This window comes from Gracilinanus agilis, chromosome 2, assembly GCF_016433145.1.
Source record: "Gracilinanus agilis isolate LMUSP501 chromosome 2, AgileGrace, whole genome shotgun sequence".
In the NCBI taxonomy this organism is placed as follows: domain Eukaryota; kingdom Metazoa; phylum Chordata; class Mammalia; order Didelphimorphia; family Didelphidae; genus Gracilinanus; species Gracilinanus agilis.
The window spans coordinates 650258766-650280904 of record NC_058131.1 but is presented as its reverse complement, the minus strand read 5'-3'; the positions used below and the strand labels follow the sequence as shown (position 1 = coordinate 650280904).

At 39.8% G+C, this 22139-nt stretch overlaps 1 protein-coding gene across 1 annotated transcript in view; it reads left to right on the top strand.

Moving 5' to 3' along the window:
* The window catches only part of GOT1 (glutamic-oxaloacetic transaminase 1), a 28405-nt gene extending 7544 nt beyond the window's left edge, over positions 1–20861 (top strand). The window contains exons 2-9 of the mRNA XM_044665758.1: positions 3081–3262; positions 11677–11800; positions 12460–12572; positions 12888–12992; positions 13644–13794; positions 13911–14076; positions 15814–15956; positions 20250–20861. Of these exons, the coding sequence (XP_044521693.1) occupies positions 3081–3262; positions 11677–11800; positions 12460–12572; positions 12888–12992; positions 13644–13794; positions 13911–14076; positions 15814–15956; positions 20250–20389 (1124 nt within the window). The 3' untranslated portion in view covers positions 20390–20861. The remainder of the gene's footprint in view (positions 1–3080; positions 3263–11676; positions 11801–12459; positions 12573–12887; positions 12993–13643; positions 13795–13910; positions 14077–15813; positions 15957–20249) is intronic.
* Positions 20862–22139: the final 1278 nt, after the last annotated feature.

Below are 22139 nucleotides of genomic sequence, written 5' to 3'. Positions count from 1 at the left end.
GCTCTAGTCCATCTCTTAAGATACTTTCATCGATTCTGTAATCACAAATGTTGTAACTAACCTGGAAAGTAAAGTAATGAATAGAAATTTGCCCTACAGAAAGATGATGAAATAAATGTTGTAATTTAAATTAGCAAATAAACAGCCAAAGACCCCTAGACACTGGAATAGCAGGAAATGCAAAGGGACCATAAGTGTTTGTGGCCATGAAGTCTTGGATAATTGAATAATGCTTTACTGGAGGGTTTTTGCCAAAGGGCTTTGCTTTTTATTGACTCTAGCAGGTGCTAACTATTGGCCAACTGTTGACCTATATCTCTGGGATAAAATTTGGAATGTCGTTGTAGGCAACTCACAATTTGACTACCTCTCAAATCTGTGATGCCCCTTGCAAGCCCACCACTTGACAGGAGCCATTTCCCCCTAAAACTACCTTCTGTGCCCACCTCAGAAACATCTTCTACCCAGACAGCAGGTAACGCTTTCTCTCTTTCAAATATTCCTTAGGGTACTTAGATACTTATATGTGTAGCTGTCATATTCCTTCAGTAGAATGTAAGCCCTTGAGTGCAGAAAAGAGTTCCATTTTTCTCTCCATCTTATATACAGTAGGTGATAGAGGATTGAATTAAATGACTCTGCTTATTCCTTTGCCTGACTTTGCCTCATATTAGTCCCTGTTAGGCCATTGGGCCTTGGTTCTATCAGGTGAAATGGACATTTTCCATAAAATCATTCTTCCTCTTTTTGCTTATTTGTATTTGCTTAATTTTGTAGGTGTTTGATAAACATCAGTTATGTGTGGTTTTTGAGAATTAGAGGGGTTGGTATACCATTGGTTAGTCCAGGGTCCAAAGGCAGCTTGGATAAAAAATGGGAGTTACGTGGTTAGTGATTCATGCCTTCTTTCCTCCCATTTTCTTTGGTCATGGATATTCTAAGGCAGTGTTAGTGAAACTATGGCATGCATTCCAGAGGGGGTATTCAGAGCCCTCATTGTGGGCACATGCACCATCACCCCAGCACAGAGCTCACCAGAATGTGTTACTAGAAAGCCAGAGGGACATGGGGCAGAGTCGCTCCCTTCCCCTTCTCCACCCAGTTTGTAGGTTGGGCACTCGGTCTCTAAAAGGTTTGCCATCAGGTAGACATGCTTGCTACCCGAGGACATAAAAATTGTCCAAGGATTTGTTGATAGCATTCCTTACAGTTATGCTTATCAATGCAAAGAAACATTGCAAAAACTGATTTATTGTTGTGCTCAGAGCATAGGCCTGTGGTGTAGAAGGTCCAATGGACCAGGAACAACAGTTTGCAGTATATTTATATAGGTCTTAGTTACATCAGCAGAATGGATACAATGGAATTTTACAGAAGACAGAAAGAGAAGGCAAAAGAACAGATAGCTGGAAGGAGGGAAGATCTGTATCAGGTAAAATTATAAAACTTAAAAAATATTTGGGATAAAACTGGAATTTGTGTTCTAACCATTTAATTATATGAGCTAAAGGTTGAGGTCTTATCTAAATGCTGCAGGCTCTAGCTGGTAATGTGAATCTACTGTTTTAGACAAATGGCAGTAATAAAGCCAAACCAGAAAAATTCTCTTAAGACACTAACTTGCCTCAACCTGGAAGTACATTTGATGGGGGTAGATGGGAATGAATAGTATAAATTCTTGGAGTATCCAGACTTTGGCCAGTGCTCAGGTGGAATTAGGTTTGCAGAAGACTCAAAGAGGGGAAACTTGAGTTGAGCCTTAGGGGAAGTTGGGGATTCAAAGAGAGAATAGATTTTTTGGCACGAGAGACAGCTTGTACAAATGAATGGAGATGGAAGATGGCACACCTGTTTTGGGAACGACAAGTAGGCTAGTTTAGTTGGAACAAAGAATGAATGAAAGGCAGTAATGTGAATTAAATCTAGAAAGGTAGATTGAAAGAGTTTTGGAATATTTGTGGTATATTGTTTAGCATATTATAATGAATATTATATGCCATACTGGAAAATCTATTTTATCTTAGAAGTAATAGTGAACCTTTGAAGAGCCTCATGTAGGAAAGTGACATGGTCTGGCCCAAGATTATTTTAATGTTCTACAGATGGGTCAGAGAGGAAAAGAACAGAAATAGGAAGGCTACAGAATACAAATACAAATACTCTCTAATACAAATCTATTAGGATAGTCCTTATGAGGGGTTATGAAAGGCCTAAGTGAGGAAGTTTGGAGGAGAGATAGGGATAGAGGGGCCACGGGGAGGGAAACAATTCTCTTTTAGACATTTTAGCTTTGAGATGCCTGTGGGATATCCGAGGGATTTCTGTTTGTGCACAAATTGGACTATATGGCTTTTGGGATGGGTCCCTTCCAGTCCTGCTGTTCAGTGATTCTAAGAGTTTTTGTACATTGACCCTTACTTGAAGACATTAGTAGATAGCTACTTGTTTCTGAAATATAGGTATGTTCCCAAGTCATCTTTGATAATTAACTCCGGTAATGCATAACAGAAATCAGGTACTGCTTCTTCTACTCCTTTCTACCTTCTTGCATCAATTTGTAGAAGCAGATTTATATGGTACTTGAATTTTTCCCTATATGAGCAAATTTCTGGGACACATTTGGCTCAGTTTGAGAACATTGGTTTCTACCATGAAATGAAAGGAGAAGGTAATGATGGAATGGAAATGGACTAGATAAAATACAAAGGGAGAAAAGGCCTGATTAATAATGATAGGAGTGAAATATCAAGAAAGCAAATCCAGGCCCAATGAAACCATGGCCTCAGCATAATCCATAAGGTTTCTTTATGATGATCACATTAAATATAGGACTTTATTAATGGTTTTTTCTCTGACTGTCTAAACCTTGACTTCTTTCTTAGAATTGATGCTAAACATTCCAAGGCACTTCCAAGGCAGAAGAGTGGAAAGGGCTAGGCAGTTGGGGTTGAGTGACTTGCTCAAGGTCACACAATGATTTTCTATCTTGTTTTGGAAAGGAAGGTGATAATCCTCTCCATCATGCCACACACTTCCATATAAAGGGGGATTCTATTAAGATTCTCCTTCCTGTCTTGCAGCATATCGCACAGATGAAAGCCAGCCCTGGGTTTTGCCAGTAGTGAGAAAGGTGCAGCGACAGATTGCTGCTAATGAGAGTATAAACCATGAGTACTTGCCTATCCTGGGATTGCCAGAATTTCGAAACAATGCTTCCCGAATTGCTCTTGGAGATGACAGCCCAGCCATCAAGGAGAATCGGGTAAGTTCTGGGTAAGGAATCATTTTCCCCTTAAAAACCTGTGGAGGAAGTTCACACACAAATGATCCTTTTTATTTTTATTTTTTTTAAAACTCTTACCTTCTGTCTTAGAACCAAAGGCCAGAACAGTTAGGGCTAGGCAATGGGGGGGTCAAGTGACTTGTCCAGGGTCATACAGCTGGGAAGTGTCTGAGGCCAGATTTGAACCCAGGACCTCCTGTCTCTAGGCCTGGCTCTCAATCCACTGAGCCACCCAGCTGCCCCCACAAATGATCCTTTGAATGCCAGCGATAAGCCTTTATTTAGAGCAATGTGACTTGCAGAGATCTAGACCAAACCAAATTACTGTACCTCTAAAAAGCATAACCCTTGGCATAGCTTCTTGGCTAACTGTATTATTTTAATATGAACTCACCGATGGTGCCACTCCCTTAGTTCTGTCTGGTCACCTCACCTTTCATTCCAGTGCCTTGGGAAGTTCCTAATTAAACAAGTATCTGATGAGTCCCTATTTTGTGGTTGCTATTCAGAGCACTAAAGAAGATAAGGGAAAAGAATAACCTCACCCCTGTCACAGAGATTAGGGGCAAAGATTGACAGTTGGAGATAGTACCTAGCAAGGGTCCTATTTGATGTGACACTCTGTTGTCAGGAATTCCAAGGTGGAGGAAATGGACCATAGCTGATTTAAAAAGTCTTGATGGAAGGGGAACTTGAAGGCCTTTGAGAAATGGGTGAGATTCAGAGAGATGAAACAGAGGATAGAGGGCTAGACTTGGAATCCGGCAGGTCTGAGTTCAAGTCCTGCCTTTGATACTTACTGTGTTACCAGAGGTATTCACTCCTCATGATAAATCTGATTTCCTGGAGAGAATTTCCATACTAGGAATTCTCATACTAATAAAATCCCACCCACCCCAACACACACACACACACACACACAATGAACAAACAAAAGATTTGGATAGGAAAAAGGAGAGCATTTCAAGTGAGAGGAACCATCCAAATGAAGCCAAGAGAGCAGAACTAAACAGCATGATTGTGGGACAATGAATGTTGCCTTTTGACTAACATTAATGCATGTATAGAGCATGTTACGGAGGTAGTTATTGGAAATAAGTTTGGGCAGGTAGAGTAGGGCCAAGCCTGGAACAAACTTTGTTTTTATAACCCTAGTGTCTTGTCTTGGGCCTTGTGCATAGTAAGCACTTAATAAATATTTGTAGAATTAAATTTATTATAATGTTATTAATTGAAAGTTTTAAATTTAATTAAACAGGGTTCTTAAATGACTTGGGGTGGGGATGGGAAGACAGCTAAGAGGCTTTTGCAATAATCTAGTTATACCTGTTGGCATTTTCAAGCTGCCTTTATTTTTCTTTGGATAGGAACGGGAGGGGTTGGAAAGAGTTGCCAGCTCTGAGCATGGAGTGCATGCATTGTAGCATCTAGCCTTTCCAGATCACAAGTAGTACCTGATGGCCTCTTCATCAAACAGAAAGAAACAGACTTGGGAATCCTGCATCTGGATTACTGACATTCTCCTTGCCAGTCTCCAGTTTCTTTCTCGGTAGACTGTTGTCCACATGACTAATAAGTAGGATTTCAAAGTAGAGTTATAATTACCTTAGGATCAGGTAAGCTCTGAGGAGGGAAGCTTCTTGGGAATCACAGTATATTTCTTTGAGGAAGTATATTTCTTACTACTAGTATTGACTTATTTTTGGTGTGATTTATGTTTGTCTTGTGCATGCAAAAGAATACAAGTAAAAGCCGGTGGTGCCTTGTGGCTGAGATAAGGGGGTTGTTATAAAACATCATTGCCTCAGGAGCATTAGAAACCTAAAGAACCAGATCAGGAATTAGGCCTCTTGGTTCTTTTTCCCTGAAATGACTGAGCTGCTTGGTAGGTTTACAGAAATCACTTCTAATACGGCCCAAGGAATCAGTCAAATCAGCAGATACTTATTGAGAGACACTAAGATTATTTTCATAGCCTTAATTTGAAAGCAATATCTTTTTTATAAAGGAGAAATCAGGTATATTATGATCTGAAAAAACATATCAGTTAAGACTGTGGCCATTTCCAATAGTGAATTCTGCTAAATATCTATAGACATAGAACTGGTATAGCTGTTTAAACATTCAGGTCCCATGCGGTCAGTGAGAACTAGTGAAAGGGGAATAAGCTTCCTGATTTAGGATCATATCTGTATTTTTTCAATACATGTCTATTATGTGTGTAGTTAGTTCAAAGAGACTCATTACCAGGTTAGTCACAGGGTAATGCATTTTTTCAGCTATCACACCTCTTGAAGGCCTGCTAAGCCACAGAGAAGTTGCAGTCTCCCACTTGGAGGGAGGGTTCATACCAGTGAAATGACCAGAAGCCATGAAAGTATACTTTTATTTTTTATTTTTATTTTTTAAATCCTTAACTTCTGTGTATTGGCTCCAAGGCAGAAGAGTGGTAAGGGTGGGCAATGGGGGTCAATTGACTTGTTCAGGGTCACACAGCTGAGAAGTGTCTGAGGCCAGATTTGAACCTAGGACCTCCCGTCTCTAGGCCTGGCTCTCAGACCACTGAGCTACCTAGCTGTCCCCAGAAAGTATACTTTTAAAAAGAAAAAGGAACTCGTTTATTCCAGAAATTGTTGTTTGTCCTTCATTTCCCAGAGGCCCAGTAGCCCCAAAGGGTGATGTCTTGGCTGGTTCTTGAATTAGATTTAAGTGAGGCAGACTTGCACAAAGTCATCAGCTTCACTGTCTCCTCCAGCCAGGATGACTGGTGGTGGCTGACCTTGGAACAAATTGCTCTCATTGGCTCATTCCCTTGGGGGGCGGCTTCCCCTGCTTGGGGTAGGCGGTCCCCTAATTCACTGGTGGGCTTGAATCAGCCTGGGTTAGCCCGGCTGCTGAGGCAGTTTGTTTGGGGTGTGGCTGCTGCACATGCTACATCTTCTTAGGGCCACAGATGAGAAATGGGCAATGAATGAACCACCCGAAAAAGGGCTCAGCAAACCCTCACACCACAGCTGCTGGTCCTCCATGAATACGCTATACACCTGGGAGATTGTATGGAAGGACTGAATATACATATATATGGGGAAGATTCATTACTTAAGTAAGAGATAGGATCACACTAGCTAAAATGGACAATTTTGATTACATAAAGCTAAAGGATTTTTTTGAGTCTTTTTTTTTTTAATTTTTATTTTGAATATTTTCCCATAGTTACATGTTTCATGCTCTTTCCTTCTCCCCCGAGCCCCCCTAACCTCCCTTAGTCGACGCACAATTCCACTGGGTTTTACATGTATCATTGATCAAGACCTAATTCCATATTATTGATAGTTGGACTAGAGTTATCGTTTAGTGTCTACATCCCCAATAATATCCCTATAAGCCCATGTGTTCAAGTAGTTGTTTTTCTTCTGTGTTTCTCCTTCCACGGTTCTTCCTCTGAATGTGGCTGGTTTTCTTTCTCATAAGTCCCTCAGCCTTGCTCTGGATCCTTGCATTGCTGCTAGTAGAGAAGTCCATTATGTTTGGTTGTACCACAGTGTATCAAAAGCTAAAGTTTTGCCCAAATAAATCTATTGCTTCTAAAATTAGGAGGAAGAGATGGGTTACTTGTGTGACAGGTGGCAGGAAATCTTTGCAACAAATTTCACCAGTAAAAGTCTTATATTCAAGAAAAATTTAGAAGCCCAAGAGCCTTTCTCCAATGGATGGATGGTCAAAGGATATGAAGTGGCAGTTTTCAAAGGAAGAAATCCAAGCCATCAACAATCATATAAAATAACCCTCTAAATATCTAATAATTAGGAAAATACAAATAAAAGCAATCCCACACCTGTCATTCTGGTGACAAAAAGAGGAAAATGACAAATGTTGGAGAGGGTGTGTTCACTGTTGGTGGAGCTATGATTTGGTCCAGCCTTTCTGGAAAGCAATTTGGAAAGATGCCCTGTGTGGAAGCATATTTTAAAACCTCCTTTTTAGTAAAATTGACAGTATTAAACAATTATTACTTACTTTCAAGATTTTTGGGAAAAGCTTCTTAGAACAGTTGTTGAGAAGTCAAGGACAAAAAAGCTTTTCTTAGGGAAATGGATTAAGAGATAATGCAGCAGCTGGAATGGATGGGGATAAGCATTTATATAATGTTTACTATATGCTAGGCCCTATGCTAAGTACTTTATGGAAATTACCTTATTTGATCCTCACACCAACCCAGCAAGTTAGGTGCTATTATTCCCATTTTATAGTTGTGGAAAATGAGGCTAACAGTGCCTGAGGTCATAGAGCTAGGGCATGTCCAAAGTGGGATTTGAACCGGTGTCTTCTTGCTTCTAGACCCAGCACTCCATCCACTGTGCTACCAATAAATAAACAACAAATAAAGTCCAAATCAGACTTTATTCTTACCTTGTTCTGGCCTTTTGACTTTCTACTTGGCCACCTAAAATGATTGGAGCCCCCCTTTTTCACTGAGAAAAGATTGTCCTTGGAAAGGGCAAGGTCCCTTCTTTTTTTTTTTTTTTTTTTTTTTTAACTCTTGAGATAATGGGAATGGGATTACAGTTTGGTTACTCAACAATTCTGGAATGTTAATCCATACACTGTGATTTCTTCCTTGTATTAGATTTCTATAAATGAATAGAAACATTCTTCCTTGTTCCTGAAATGATCTTGGTGCAGAGAATTGTCTTGGAGGATGTGGATTGATTATGCCAGTGTGACTATTTCTCCAAGCTGGAAGTAGCTTGGTTATGGGATTAATGCTAAATTAAATTAAAGTGTTTCTGACAGATTTGAGCCTAAAACCACATCAATTTTTTTTCTTCAATGCTAGAAAATTACCAGACCGTGCACACCCTTTGATCCAACTATAGCATTCTAGAGCTCTACCCCAAATAAATCAAAGAAAGAAGAAAAGCATCTATATGTACAAAAATATTTATGGCAATTCTTTCTGTGGGAGCCCCATGGAAAACTAAGGGAGTATGTTTCCATTGGGAAATCACTAAGTATTATGAAATGAACAGTTTTAGATGAAATTGGGAGGACTTCTAAGAACAAAATGAGAACTAAGAGAAAAATTTATACACTGATTACATCATAAAGGGGAAACGACTTCTGGTCAACCCAGAGACAAATTTTAAGTCCAAAGGAATAAAGGTGAAACACTCCTCACCCCATGACAGAGAAGTGATGAACTTACAATGCAGAAAGAGACTTATATTTCCAAACATAGCCATTGTGGAGTTTTGTTTTTGCTGGATTATGAAGCTATGTGCAGAGGGGCTTTGGGTTTTTTAAATTTTATTAAATGGGGATGGGGTGGGAGAAGAATAAAGGGTGTTACATTTTGGAAATTAAGATAAATAGAGAGACAATTTTCTGAACATCATCAATTGATTAGGTAGGCTAGCAATGGCCCGCCTCAATAACCAAAAGGCCTGGAGGTAGGACGAACTAGCCTTCATATAGTTTTGAGAAGTAGAGTTGGGTAGGTGAGGAAAACAGTGCATCTGATTACAGGGTAGATAGCATCATAAGATAGGGACAACATGACTGTTTTAAAGAAAGTGGACTAGGACTCCTGTGGGACTAGTAACCACCCCTCCTTGACAATTAAGGAATGTTAATTGTTTTATGGGACCTACCTGCTTTTTTTTTTTTTTTTTAATTATTTATTTATTTTGCCAGTTATATATAATAACAAGTTTCCACATAGATTTTCTGAAGTTATATGATCCAAATTGTCTCCCTTCCTTCTCCCCTCCTAGAGATGGCAAGCAATTTGATTGGGTTATATGTGTATTAGCAGGCATAACATTTCCATATTGTTTATTTTTGTAAGTGAATAATCATATAAAACCCAAATCCCACATCAAAACCCAAACAAGTGAAAGATTGTATGCTTTCATTTGCATTCTGATTCCCCAAGTTCTTTTTCTGGAGGTGGATACCATTCTTTGCCAAAAGTCTATGGGACCTACATCTTGTAATCGTTGCTAAGAGATCAAAGCTACCGTACTGCTGTCACCTTGCAAGAGGTCAAAGGCATGTCTTTTGGGTAAACATCTTGTGGGGGGTTGGAAGTATCCCAGGGGCTCCTGTGAGGGGTATCTTTTTTTAAAATGTTGAATTTCCAGAAATTTTGAAACAATAAAAGGAAACAAAATGGATATTTAAAGGAGTTTGTAATAACCAAACATTATATATAGTTGTAGATAAAGTATATTACATTATTCTTTAGAAATAATGTTGGGAGTCCACATCCAGAGAAAGAACTGTGGAGCAGAAATCTGGAAGAAAACATGATTCATCACTTGTTTATATGGGTATATGACTGGGGGCTCGGGTTTTAAAAGATTACTCATTTACAAAAATGAATAATGTGGATTATATATGTATATATATATATATATAATATATGTATAACCTAGTGAAATTGCTTGTCAATTCTGAGATGGGTAAGGGAAGAGGAGGAGGGGATGGAAACAATTTGTTGAATCATGTAACTATGGGGAAATTTTTTTAAATTAAATTAAATTTTATAAATTAGACATAATGTGGGGAGAGTAAAGGCCAGATGGCCAGACATAATAAGTAAATTCCTATAAACATTTTATTCATCAGTTTAAAAATTATTAGTGTAAAATTTTATTTTAAAAAACCTAATAGTTTTTTGGTGAGAATAAGGAAAACTTTATACTCTGAATGTTAACTTGTTGCTTTTTTTTGGTCAAGTCTTCACATCCTCACATCTTATTTGCCTATTAATAATAAAACCTTAAAAATAGCCATTTAACCTCTCTATATATACAACCAATATAGGAATTTATAGGCATGTTTTGGAGGGCATATAACTTTTCCTTAAAATGTTTGTCTTTCAGGTTTTTTCCCTCTGGTTTCCATTAAAAGAAAAATTTTAATGATCTCTTTCCTTTTTTATATCACTTACATTCTCTCCTCTCCTAGACCTATCCCTTATTATAGAGAATTAAAAATAGAAAGAGAAAAAAAGCTCAGCAAAACTATCTTCTTTTTTTAAAACCCTTACCTTCCATCTTAACTCTGTATTGGTTCTAAGGCAGAAGAGTGGTAAGGGATAGGCAATGGAGGTTAAGTGACTTGCCCAGGGTAACACTCCTTTAAAAACTATCTTACACATCAAAAAGAAAGTCTGACTTGGAGTATTTCATACTCACAAGCTCTCTACTTCTGTGCAGAAAGGGAGATAGTTTTCTCACACTTACTGTAATCACCAAAGTAATTATTTCCTACAGCACAATAGTATTCTATTTTATTCCATGCACCACAACTTATTTAGCCAATAGGCATCTCTTTTGTTTGCAATTCTTTAGTACTACATAAAAGTGCTGATATAAATTAAATATATTAGGGTATGTGGAATCTTTCTTTTTGTCATTAACCTCTCTGGAGTCATGCCTAACAGTGTAATTGCCAGGTCAAAGGAAATAGACATTTTAGTTTCTTTTCTTCACAGAATTCCAAATTGGTTTCCAAAATGGTTGGTCCAATTCACAGCTTCACCAGTTCGGTGCACTAATGTGTCAGTTTTTCTATAATCTCTTTTAGATTCTCTCTTTTTTTTTGTCATCTTTGCCAAGGTTTTGGATATTAGATGGAACCTCCTAGCTATTTTGGTTTGCATTTCGATTATTATTAATGGTTTGGGGCATTCTTTCACATAGTCGTTAATAGTTTGAAATTCTTTTGAGAATTGTGTGTTCATATTTTTTGATGACTTGCCAATTGGGAAGTGGCTTTGGATCTTCTATTGTCTTTTTTAGTGATTTGTGTATAGTCAAACATTTACTTTTTGAATAATCTGATTCAGGTTTGTTGGCTTAAAACATTAGGTAGATTTCATTCTTAACCTGGTTTTATTTTACTTCTAAAGATAGTCGTTGGCAGAAGAACTTTTTCCTTTTCCTGATAAACAGTTATTGATATTCTGGCTTCTAAAATTAAAGGATTCAGGCATCAAGAGGAAAATGTGTTGTATGCATATGTGAAGATGCTCCATTCAAAAACAAATCCATCCTCTATTTTACTGAATTGCTGCCTATCTGATAAACCTCCTAAGAGGAGATGAAGCCGAATAGAGAGAAGGATTAATTGGGTGTAACATATGATGTCAGTACTTTAACTCCAAAAAATAACTGACTGATTTATAAAGATGAGCCACACTACCAAAAGATGATTTGATCTGGCAAGTTGAAACAATTTCATCTCATGTGCTTGCTAAGTAGTGGAGAAGTCTTGGTTCAGATTAAACAGCAGAAAAATATTCTATGGTGATTTTTTTAGCCTCTTGAGGTATTTATGAGTAGAACTGAACTCCCCTCTATCCCAACCATTCTTCTCTGTTTCAGATAGGAAGCGTGCAGGGTTTGGGAGGAACGGGGGCCCTTCGAATTGGAGCTGAGTTCTTGCGCAGATGGTACAATGGAGCGAAAGGTGCAGCTACCCCGGTCTATGTGTCTTCTCCAACCTGGGGTGAGTTTTTTAATTGTTGGGGAAGGATAAAAGGAGAAAACAGTAAAGAAATGATCCTTGTGACTTCTTTCTTGATCATAGATTACATTTCTACTAGCTACATTGTCACTACAATTGTGTTTTATTGCAATGGTGTGTCCTGTTACCATATTGTGGGTTATATGAGTAACTCTCATGCTAAATTTCAGATTTTGCTAAGAATAAAAGGCAAAAACATGAGAACAGAATACTAGACAGGCAAAAGCTTGGTAAGAGGACACACCATTATAATAAAATACAACAAAGCTAGTAGAATTTATAACCTTTTATTTTTTTTTAAACCCTTACCTTCCGTCTTGGAGTCAATGCTGTGTATTGGTTCCAAAGCAGAAAAGCAGTAAGGGCTAGGCGATGGGGGTTAAGTGACTTGCCCAGGGCCACACACCAGGGAAGGGAAGTGCCAGATTTGAACCAAGGGCCTCCTGTCTCTAGGCCTGGCTTTCAATCCACTGAGCCACTCAGCTGCCCCCTTTATATCTTCCTATTAAATGACCTTGTCCCAGGAGGTCTCATCATAGGGAAGCCACCTCAAAGATCTCTAAGAAGTGGTCTCTCTTTATTGTAGGATTTCAAATGATGGCAATCCGTGTTTCTGAAACTTTTTAACTTTTTATTTTCAGAAAATCATAATGGTGTGTTTAGTGCTGCTGGCTTTACAGACATCCGAACTTACCATTACTGGGACGCATCTAAGAGAGGACTTGACCTTCAGGGCATGCTACAAGACATGGAGGTGGGGGACTCATTTAGTGATTTAGTCATTCATTCACTCATGCATTTAGCTGTCTGTCTGTCTATCTGCTACGTAATAGAAAGCTACACACTGTCATAGAGGCTTTCTAGGAGGACAAAGAGATTTTGTCTTCGGGTTGAGAAGGGCCTGAGCCATTTTCCTCAAGCAGGTGGTGTTTTCTGGGACTTAATTACCTCTATGGAATAAATCCAGCTTTTTCATTACCTTCATTAGCTTGCCAAACCAGTACTGGCTCTACTTCCTGATATTTCCTGCTGCTGCCAGTGAGAACTGATGCTTATTTCTTTTCCTCAGAAAGCTCCAGAGTTCTCCATCTTCGTTCTTCATGCCTGTGCACATAACCCAACTGGCACAGACCCAACCCCGGAGCAATGGGAGAAGATCGCTTCTGTCATGAAGGTAACTGCCACGTCCAGACGGCTGTCCGTGATACTTACTGCTCCTACATCCACCTACCTTTTTAATGCATGTGCTGGTACGATTCCAAAACCCCGTGATCGGAGGCATAAAGGTAGCCGCGGAGCTAGAAAATCATCTCCGTGTTCACGTTCCTAGAAAGCTGCCATTAAAAATCCACCCTGAAAGATGCACCTCGTAGACCAGAGCTGAGCTGGTGATAGTTTCCTTCTGAGAGCTCTGGGGGAATATAACATAAAAACAGATTGACTAAGAACTGTCCAGCCGAGAGTCCTCTGACAAAATTCCAACAGGATTTCCCCTTTAGTGTTCCCAGGTGCTGATGTATCTGGCAGGAGGAGTCCTAGCTTAGAATAACTTCACACGCTCTAGGGCTCTCTTCCCACATTGTCCATGGAACTGCCCAGTTCCTGGGTTCTGGCTTGCTGCTGGGCTCCCAAGTGACCAGAGAGAGGGGGCAGCTGCTGTATCCATAGAAGGAATTTAGGGAAGTAGAGGACCTACAGATGTCTTGTGGGTGCTCAGTCTGATGAGCCAGGCTGTGGGAGTGGGTGTGGGAGTGGGAGTGGGAGGATGGGCTTTTTAAGGGCTGGGCCAGGTTCCCCTCTTCTAACTCTTCTTCCCTCCTTGCAGCGTCGGTTTCTGTTCCCCTTTTTCGACTCAGCCTATCAAGGTTTTGCATCTGGGGACCTAGACAAGGATGCTTGGGCTGTCCGCTATTTTGTGAATGAGGGCTTTGAGCTCTTCTGTGCTCAGTCCTTCTCTAAGAACTTCGGGCTCTACAGTGAGTGATCCCCTACACACGCCCTTCTCCTATCCTGGGCGCAGCAGCACACACATCTTTGGCTGGGGAGGGGGAGGCTCACTGCACTTAGAATTGACATCTCTCTCTCTCTTCAGATGAGCGGGTGGGGAACCTGATCGTGGTTGGGAAAGATGGTGATAACGTCCTGCGTGTCCTTTCCCAGATGGAGAAGATAGTGCGTGTTGTGTGGTCCAACCCCCCTGCTCAGGGAGCTCGGATCGTGGCCACCACCCTTTCCAGCCCCGAGCTCTTTAATGAGTGGTAAGACACCCCGGCAGAGCTCCGAGGGTTAGGCCTGGGCCTTTCATGCGTCCCTTGTCCCACATTAGAAACGAGTCACCCCACTGACACTTCTTAATATTAAGGCTACGTTTATCAGATGTGTGTTGCCCATTGGTGGCATGTGCAGTGTACTACATGCCTGATCCACAGTAAGGCTGGGAACAAAGGGGATTGCGTGCTTCTTGGTCCAGAGAAGCCGAGTCTCTTAGCATTTCTATGGACCTGACAGTCTCTTAGGAAACAGAAGCAGGGGCATGGGCTAATAAAAATCATAAATTCCCTTTCATCCTAAAATCTAGTATTCCAGAAACTATAGGATACATAAGAGGGTCCTAGTACTTCATTTCCTAACCTCCCCCCCCCCCCCAAAATCTCTCTACTCTGATCTTCTTTGGCTAAACATCCAAAGTGGCATATCTTTTGTCCAAGCTTGTAACCAAATTTTTAAAAAAGCGAAAATAGTATTTATGTCAAATATTTGTTGTAGGGGTAGGGTAGCTGGGTGGCTTATAGATAAAATGATTAGATACAGTGTCTCAAAAGTCTGAGTGTAGGGGGCAGGGAGGTGGCTCAGTGGATAGAGAACCAGGCCTGAAAATGGGAGGTCTTGGGTTCCAATCTGACCTCAGACACTTCCTAGCTGTGTGACCCTGGGCAAGTCACTTAATACCTCCCCCGTTGCCAAGCCCTTACTATTCTTCTGCTTTGGAATTGATACACAGTGTAGATTCTAAGATGGAAGGTAAGGGCTTAAAATTTTTTGTTGTTGTCGTTCAGTCACATCTCTCTCTTTGGGACCACATTTGGGGTTTTCTTGGCAAAAGTATAAGAGTGGTGTGCCATTTCCTTCTCAGCTCATTTTACAGATGAGGAAACTGAGGTCAACAGGGGCAAGTGACTTGCCACAACTAGTAAGTATCTGAGACTGGTCTTCCTGACTCAGGGCTTGGTGCTGTATCCATGGCTCCACTCAGCTGCCAAACCAAATATTTCTACAAAGTTAATATAGGCGCTTGGCTTTGGGACCTAGTGAGAAGAATTTTGGTGGGTGGACCTGGCCTATTGAAAAATAAATAAAATGTTCTACTACCCCAGGCAGCAACATTGATTTACTCTTTTGTTCTATGCTTCGACTGGAAGGAAATCTGAAGGAACTCTTGGTGGAACAGAATAGCTAGCTTTCCCCCATGAGTGTGATAATCCATAGGATTCTTTCCAGGTAATGAAATGATCAGAATTCTGAGCTTGATCAGTGCCCACTCTGAAATACAGGCCTGAAGACTGCTCTAATATATTTTTTTAAAGCCTTCTCTTCTGTCTTAGAATCAATAATGACCATTGGTTCCAAGGCAGAAGAGTGGTAAGGGGTAGGCAGTGGGCGTTCAAGTGACTTGCCCAGGGTCACCCAATCAGCAAGTCTGACACTGAGTTCACATTTGAACCCAAGACCTCCTGTCTCTAGGCCCGGCTCTCCCGCCCCCCACACTCAGACTTTGGAGGAGGCGTCGTGGTCAGCAGTTCGTGTTTAACCAGGTTCAGTCTTAACTCATTGTTAGAGCTGCGCGAGTTAAAGCAGCATCTTGATCCCCGGCGTCCAGCTGCCCGGTGCCCACCTCGTAGCTCTTCTCATGGCTGTTAGCCCGCTTGTGGTTGGCAGAAGTGTTTCCTACAGCGTTTGCCCTCCGCTCCATAACGTTTCCTCGCCCTCTCTTGCAGGAGAGACAACGTGAAGACCATGGCCGACCGGATTCTCTTGATGAGAGCCGAGCTCCGATCCCGCCTCGAGGCCCTGGGCACCCCCGGCACCTGGAACCACATCACCGACCAGATCGGCATGTTCAGTTTCACCGGCCTGTCCGGTAAGTCCGAGGCAAGCCCCTCCCCCGCGCGCCCCTCCCCATCGCCGCCCATCTGTAAGGGCTGGTCTCTGGCACCCATTGGCCCCTGCCTCGTGCCTCTCCCTGCTCTGGGCAGTGCCGCGGCTTCCCCTCACACACACTCCTTCCCTCGGAGCTGCCTGGCCTTCTCCTCCGGCAGACCGTCTTTAAATCGGTCCCTAACCGAGCTGTACAGGAGCTCAGCGGAAGAAAGCTCCGTGGAGTGCCGAGTAAGAACGTTCGGGGGGAGAGCCGGCCACCCACAATGAGGGGGCTGTTCTCGTGGATTCCCGCCCCACGGTTCCCACTCTTCCTAATTCCAGATTGTTCTCCACAAGGATTGGGTCAGTTCCTAGACCCTCCAGCAGTATATGAAGTGTCCTTGTTTTTCCTCGTCCCCTCCAACATTTGTCCTCTTGCCCCTTTTAGCATTTTAGCTCACCTGATAGGTGTGTGATGTTTTGATCTGCATTTCTCTAATCAATAATAATGTAGAGCACTTTTCATACAATATATAGCTTGGATTTCTTTATCCAAAAATTGCCTGCTCATATCTTTGGACTATTTATCAGTTGGAGAATGGCTCCTTTTTTATTTTCTAGGAATCATAGAGCCTTATATTTAGAGCTGGAAGATGCCTTGAAGTTCAACTTTCTCATTTTGCATTTAAGTAACTTACCTTTTTTTTTAAACCAAAATTACAATGGTATTAAATGGCAGAACCAGGATTTGAAATCAGGTCCCCTGACTCCAGAACTAGCATTATTTCTGTTGTACCAAGAAGTATTAATGGAAATATCTTTGATTCTTACTTGTACTTAACTCCAAATTATTCAAATGCAACAAGAAATAAAATTAAGATTAGCACATATTTTAACAAAAACATTGAAGTAAATATTTCTACCTAAAAAAATGACATCTGTATTGTTGGGTATTCTTGTCACTACTTACTTCTGGAGGCATTTTAGGACCCAGGTGCCCTTCTAAATATAAATAATAGTTTAATGAGGTGGCCTACCACTGTATTAATAAGCATAAAACCAGAACTGATAGCAACAAAATATCTTCTATTACTTTTAATCTCTTACTTAAGATTACAGAATTAAGAATTATTTATTATTACATATTATCATTATTATATAGTATTTTTATATCATCATTATATATCATTATATCATCATTATCATGTCATATATATGTTATAACAATATCATATAACCATATCATATTATCACTATCCATTATTATACTTTTTATATCATCATATATTATTATATCATCATATCTCTTGTTACATATATAATATCTTATAACATCATATAATATTACATAATATAAGGAGTAAAAGGGGGTTTTGATTGGGTGAATATTAATAGGTTTGGTCGCCAGGGAATTGAATAATTATCAATCCCCAATTAAGGAATAACCTTGAGTCAAAATGACTTATGTAAGTTAATATTTACAAATGAGAAAAGGAAGAGGAAATAAGGAAATGGGAGAGAGGAAAAGATAGGATAAGTAATCTAACACACTAGGTAATTTGCTCCAATCCTCTAATTTAACCCAGACAGATCTAATTAGCACTCAGTCAAGCGAGGTTCGGCGTTGAAGGCTGAGGGCCGGAAGGTCCTGGAATTCCAGGAAGATTTAGTCTTTACACTCACTGTGTGTAATTCTAAGAGAAAGATTTAAGAAAAGTCTCAGGGTCCCAGCTCCAGAGCTCCTCCACGTCCAAGCAATGAACAAGAAGGAGACCAGTTGAACTCACTGAGCTCTCTTTTAAAGGGGCTTTTTATGTGTCACTTCCTGTGTCTTCCTTTTAGTTTATGTGCCCATTCACAACAGATGCTTTTCTTAGAACTATCCAGGAGGCAGTCAGTAAATTGATTTGTCACTCACTCTAGCACACATGGGTCACAGACCTCCCAACTTGTGAGTTAAGTGGAGATGTTTTCACCTTTGGTGATTAAATCTAAAGATGGGCAGGGCAGATTTAATCTAATTATCACAATAACTATCATATCTTTATTTTCCATTATTGTATATTCTTTTTTAATTCAACTTGTAAAGGACATTAACCAACTATTTATCTGAATAGGAAGATCAGGTTGATTATAATAAATTATCTAATAAAAAGGGCTTCTTTGGGACAGAGAAGCTCTTGTCTGACTATAACAGAGTTTTAGGAAAACTAAGTAGGCTTGGGAAGCTTGTCATGGGAGAGAGGACTTAGTAAGTAGTTATAAATTTGTTGATGCAATTCGCTACTGGCTAACTAACCCTAAAATTGAGTAAACCTTGGACTATTTTCAGAATAAGCTAGTGTCATGTAGGCAGAGGATGCGGGTTCTTCACCATTTACTACTTTTGTGACCAGTCTGTGACCTGCCAATTAACTTGTGTTAGATTTAAAAATGAGAAGATTGGATTAGATTACTTTGAATCTAATTGAATCTAACTCTAATCTATTTGAATCTAACTCTTGCTCTGAATCCATGATCTGACTTATGAATAGCTCTATCTTTAAGTGAATAACTCTACTTGGCCTTTTCTTCCCTACCTATATTCATCTCAGTGCCATTATAGTCTCCCCTCTAAATTGGTGGTCTCTAAACTTTTTTATTGTGTGACTTATCATCAGTCTTTTTTCTTTTCTTGGTGAATATGCTGAGTATAGGGATGGAAGATTTCTCAATGGCACCAGCTTGCTAGAAACTTATACTCAATAGGCAACTAAAAATTATGGCTAGAATCAGTTTGAAAGCGGTCTTTTTGCTGTGCAGGCAGAAATGCAGTAGGATGTAAGTTGCTGATGGACAGGCATTTTTTTTTATTTCATACCTTCCTGTAAAACAAAACCATAATTTACTTATTTTTAAACATTTTGAAAAAAAATGTGAGTTCCAAATTCTCTTCTTCCAGCTCCTCTCCTACCCTCTAAGATAGCGAACAACATGATACCCATTATACATGTGTAATCATGTGAAACATATTTCCATATTATCCAGGTCACCAAAAAGAGAAAGAAAAATAAAGTGAGAAAATTACCCTTTAGTTTGCACTTCGGGTTCCTCAGTTCTCCCTCTGGAAGTGAAGAGCAAATTTCACCATGAGTCCTTAGCTGTCTTGGATCATTGTATTGATCAAAGTAGCTAAGTTTTTCATAGTCAATCATTATAGTATCGCTATCATTGTGTATAATGGTTTCCAGGTTCTGCTGAGTTCATGTAAATCTTCCTAGGCTTTTCTGAAACCATCCACCTTATTTTTTATAGCACAATAGTATCCCCTCACAATCACATACTGCAACTTGTTCAGCCATTTCTCCATCGATGGATATTATCTCAGGTTCCAATTATCTGCCACCACAAAAAGAACTTCTCTAAATATTTTTGTACAACTAGGTCATTTTCCATTTTCTTTGATCTCTATGGGATACAGACCGGTAGTGGTATTGTTGAGTCAAAGGGTATGCACAGTTTTACTGCTCTTTGGGTAGAGTTCAGAGTTGTTCTCCAGAATGTTTAGATCAATTCACAAGTTTACCACCAATTCATTAGTATCTATTTTCCCACAATATCCCCTCTAGTGTTTGTCCTGTTTTATAGGTATGAGTTAGTACTTCAGAGTTGATTTAATTTGCATTTCTATAATCAGTAATGATTTAGGACATTCTTTTCATATGGCTAGAGATAGCTTTGGTTTCTTTTTCTGAAAACTTGTCTTTAATATCCCTTAACCATTTATCAGTTGGAAAGTAGCTCTTATTTTTTAAAATTTGATTCTAGTTATTTGAGAAATGAGACCTTTATCAGAGAGACTTGCTAAAATTTTCTGGTATTACTTCATTATCAATGGTTCCTTTTAGCAAAATGTAGTTTCCTGGGTGTTAATAACAAAAGACTTCTTCAGAGCCTAACACCTTCAATTTTTCCTATGTAAGTTGAATAGAATATTTCCTTTGTCATTTGGTTTCTCCTTTGGGGAGCAGAGAAAGGAAAAGTGACAACCTCCTAAATACTCCCCTTTAGTTATGAGCCAAATCCTTGTTGTTGTTTTTTAAAACCCGTAGAATCAATAATAGAATCAATACTACATAAGCAGAAGATCAGTAAGGGCTAGGCAGTTGGGCCTAAGTGATTTGCCCAGGGTCACCAAGCTAGGAAGTATCATAGGTCAGATTTGAACCCAGGCCCTCTGACTCTCAATCCGCTGAGATACCTTGCTGTCCCCAATCCCTGCTGTTTTTAACCATGATTTCTCTCTTTTCAACAGCTAAGCAAGTGGAATATCTAGTCAATGAAAAGCACATCTACTTACTGCCAAGTGGCCGGATCAACATGTGTGGCCTGACCACAAAGAATCTGGATTATGTGGCCACTTCCATCCATGAAGCTGTCACTAAAATCCAGTGAAGAAGCCCCAATCCAACCAGCACCACCAAAGTTGCTGTCTATCGTGTGTGTGTATCCCCTGCTTGCCTAGACCCATTATCTATATAGTGTATTAGTGACAATCAAAGGACTGAAATGACTACAAGTGGTGGGGATGCCAGTGTTTGGAATTGACATCATTTGAGTTTACCCAGGATTGGCGTCCTTTTGGAGGCCCATGAAAAATTAATGTTTTGATTTAAAGGCCCCCCCCCCAAAAGTAGGAACCCCTCCCCCATACCATGTTAATGATCATTATGTTATTTAGGCATGTTGGCCCACCCTCCCTCAATCAGTGTGTTCGTAGTTCATTTGCTTCTGTGTGGGTATTGTGAAGGATAGATGATGCCAAATCATTTAGTCGTGGAGCAAAACCTACCCCAAAGATCAAGTCAGCAGAAGAATTCTGTGATTGTAGCCATTGGCAATACCATTAAAAAACACCAAAACAAAACTTTCATCTCTACAAAGGGTTTCTTCCTGTTTCTTTTCCTCTGCTTTATCTGCTTGCTCATCCCTGTGCCTTAAGCTTCCATGCCTTGGTGGTTTTCCAAGGCAAAAAGAGTTTCATCCTTAAACAATGTCAAGACCCAGTGAGTTAAAGAATATGGTACGTTAAACCTAAAGTAAAAGTTAAAGTAAAGTTAAAGTAGCCCTGGGAATTTCAGCTAATAGAAATATGATTTCATTGTGTAAGTCAAGGCACTGAAACCAAAAGAAGAAATGCCATACATACCAGGGTATCCCTGCAGGGCACAAGAGAAGGAAACTTTTTTTTATTGAAAGTCAATGCATTTCTCCCAGAGACCATGGCACCATTTCTTTTTTTTTTCCTTCTTTTTTTTAAAATAGCACTTTCTGCCCTAGGAACAACTCTAAGATAGAAGGACTACATAGCTAGGACATGTCTGAGGCCAAATTTGAACCTAAGTTGTCCCAGCTCCAGATCTGGAATGCTATCCACTATACTATCTAGCTGCCCTATGACATCACTTACCATTGACTCAAACCCATTTATAGCTACCTAGCAATAGGCCGGTACCATAATGACATTGGACTCCATAAACCTCACAAGTCAAATCTTTTAATTCATAAACCTTCTAACTATGGAATTGGAGAGGATGGGGTTCTTGGAGAATCAAATGCCCCCATTTTTCAGATGAGTGTACTGAGCCTCTGAGAAAGCCAAGGCCATATACCTAGTAAATAGCAGGGCCAGTGTTCAAACTGAGAATCAGAATCCAGTAAGATCTCAGCAGGCAGGATCACTGGTCTATATCTCTAAAAGAGTAAATTCAATAGATAGAAAAGCTTTTACTTTTTTTTCATCAAAAAGATTTTCATACGCATGAAATGGAGGAGGCAGGTCCAGCCAGCATTTTGGCTGAAAAAGATCTGGAGGCTTTAGTGTCTGTAATATTGAAAATTAATATTATGCCTAATGTAATATGCTAAATGTAATATTGAAAAATTGGTTTGGAAATATAATTAGTTAAAAAAAGGTTGTTGTGGTCCCCATTTATAAAAAAAAATTAACCCTTAAGTCATGAGGATGATAGTAGCTTTTAATAATTTAATTTTAATATAAATATAGTCTAAGAAAGAAATAAGGAGGGAAGGAAATAGAAAAATATTTCCCAGCTTACCACCCTAATCTTACTAGCCCATAAGAGTGTCTTCTGTCTGAGCCACCAATGCCGAGTCACAGAAAGATGGCCAGCCAACGACCTCC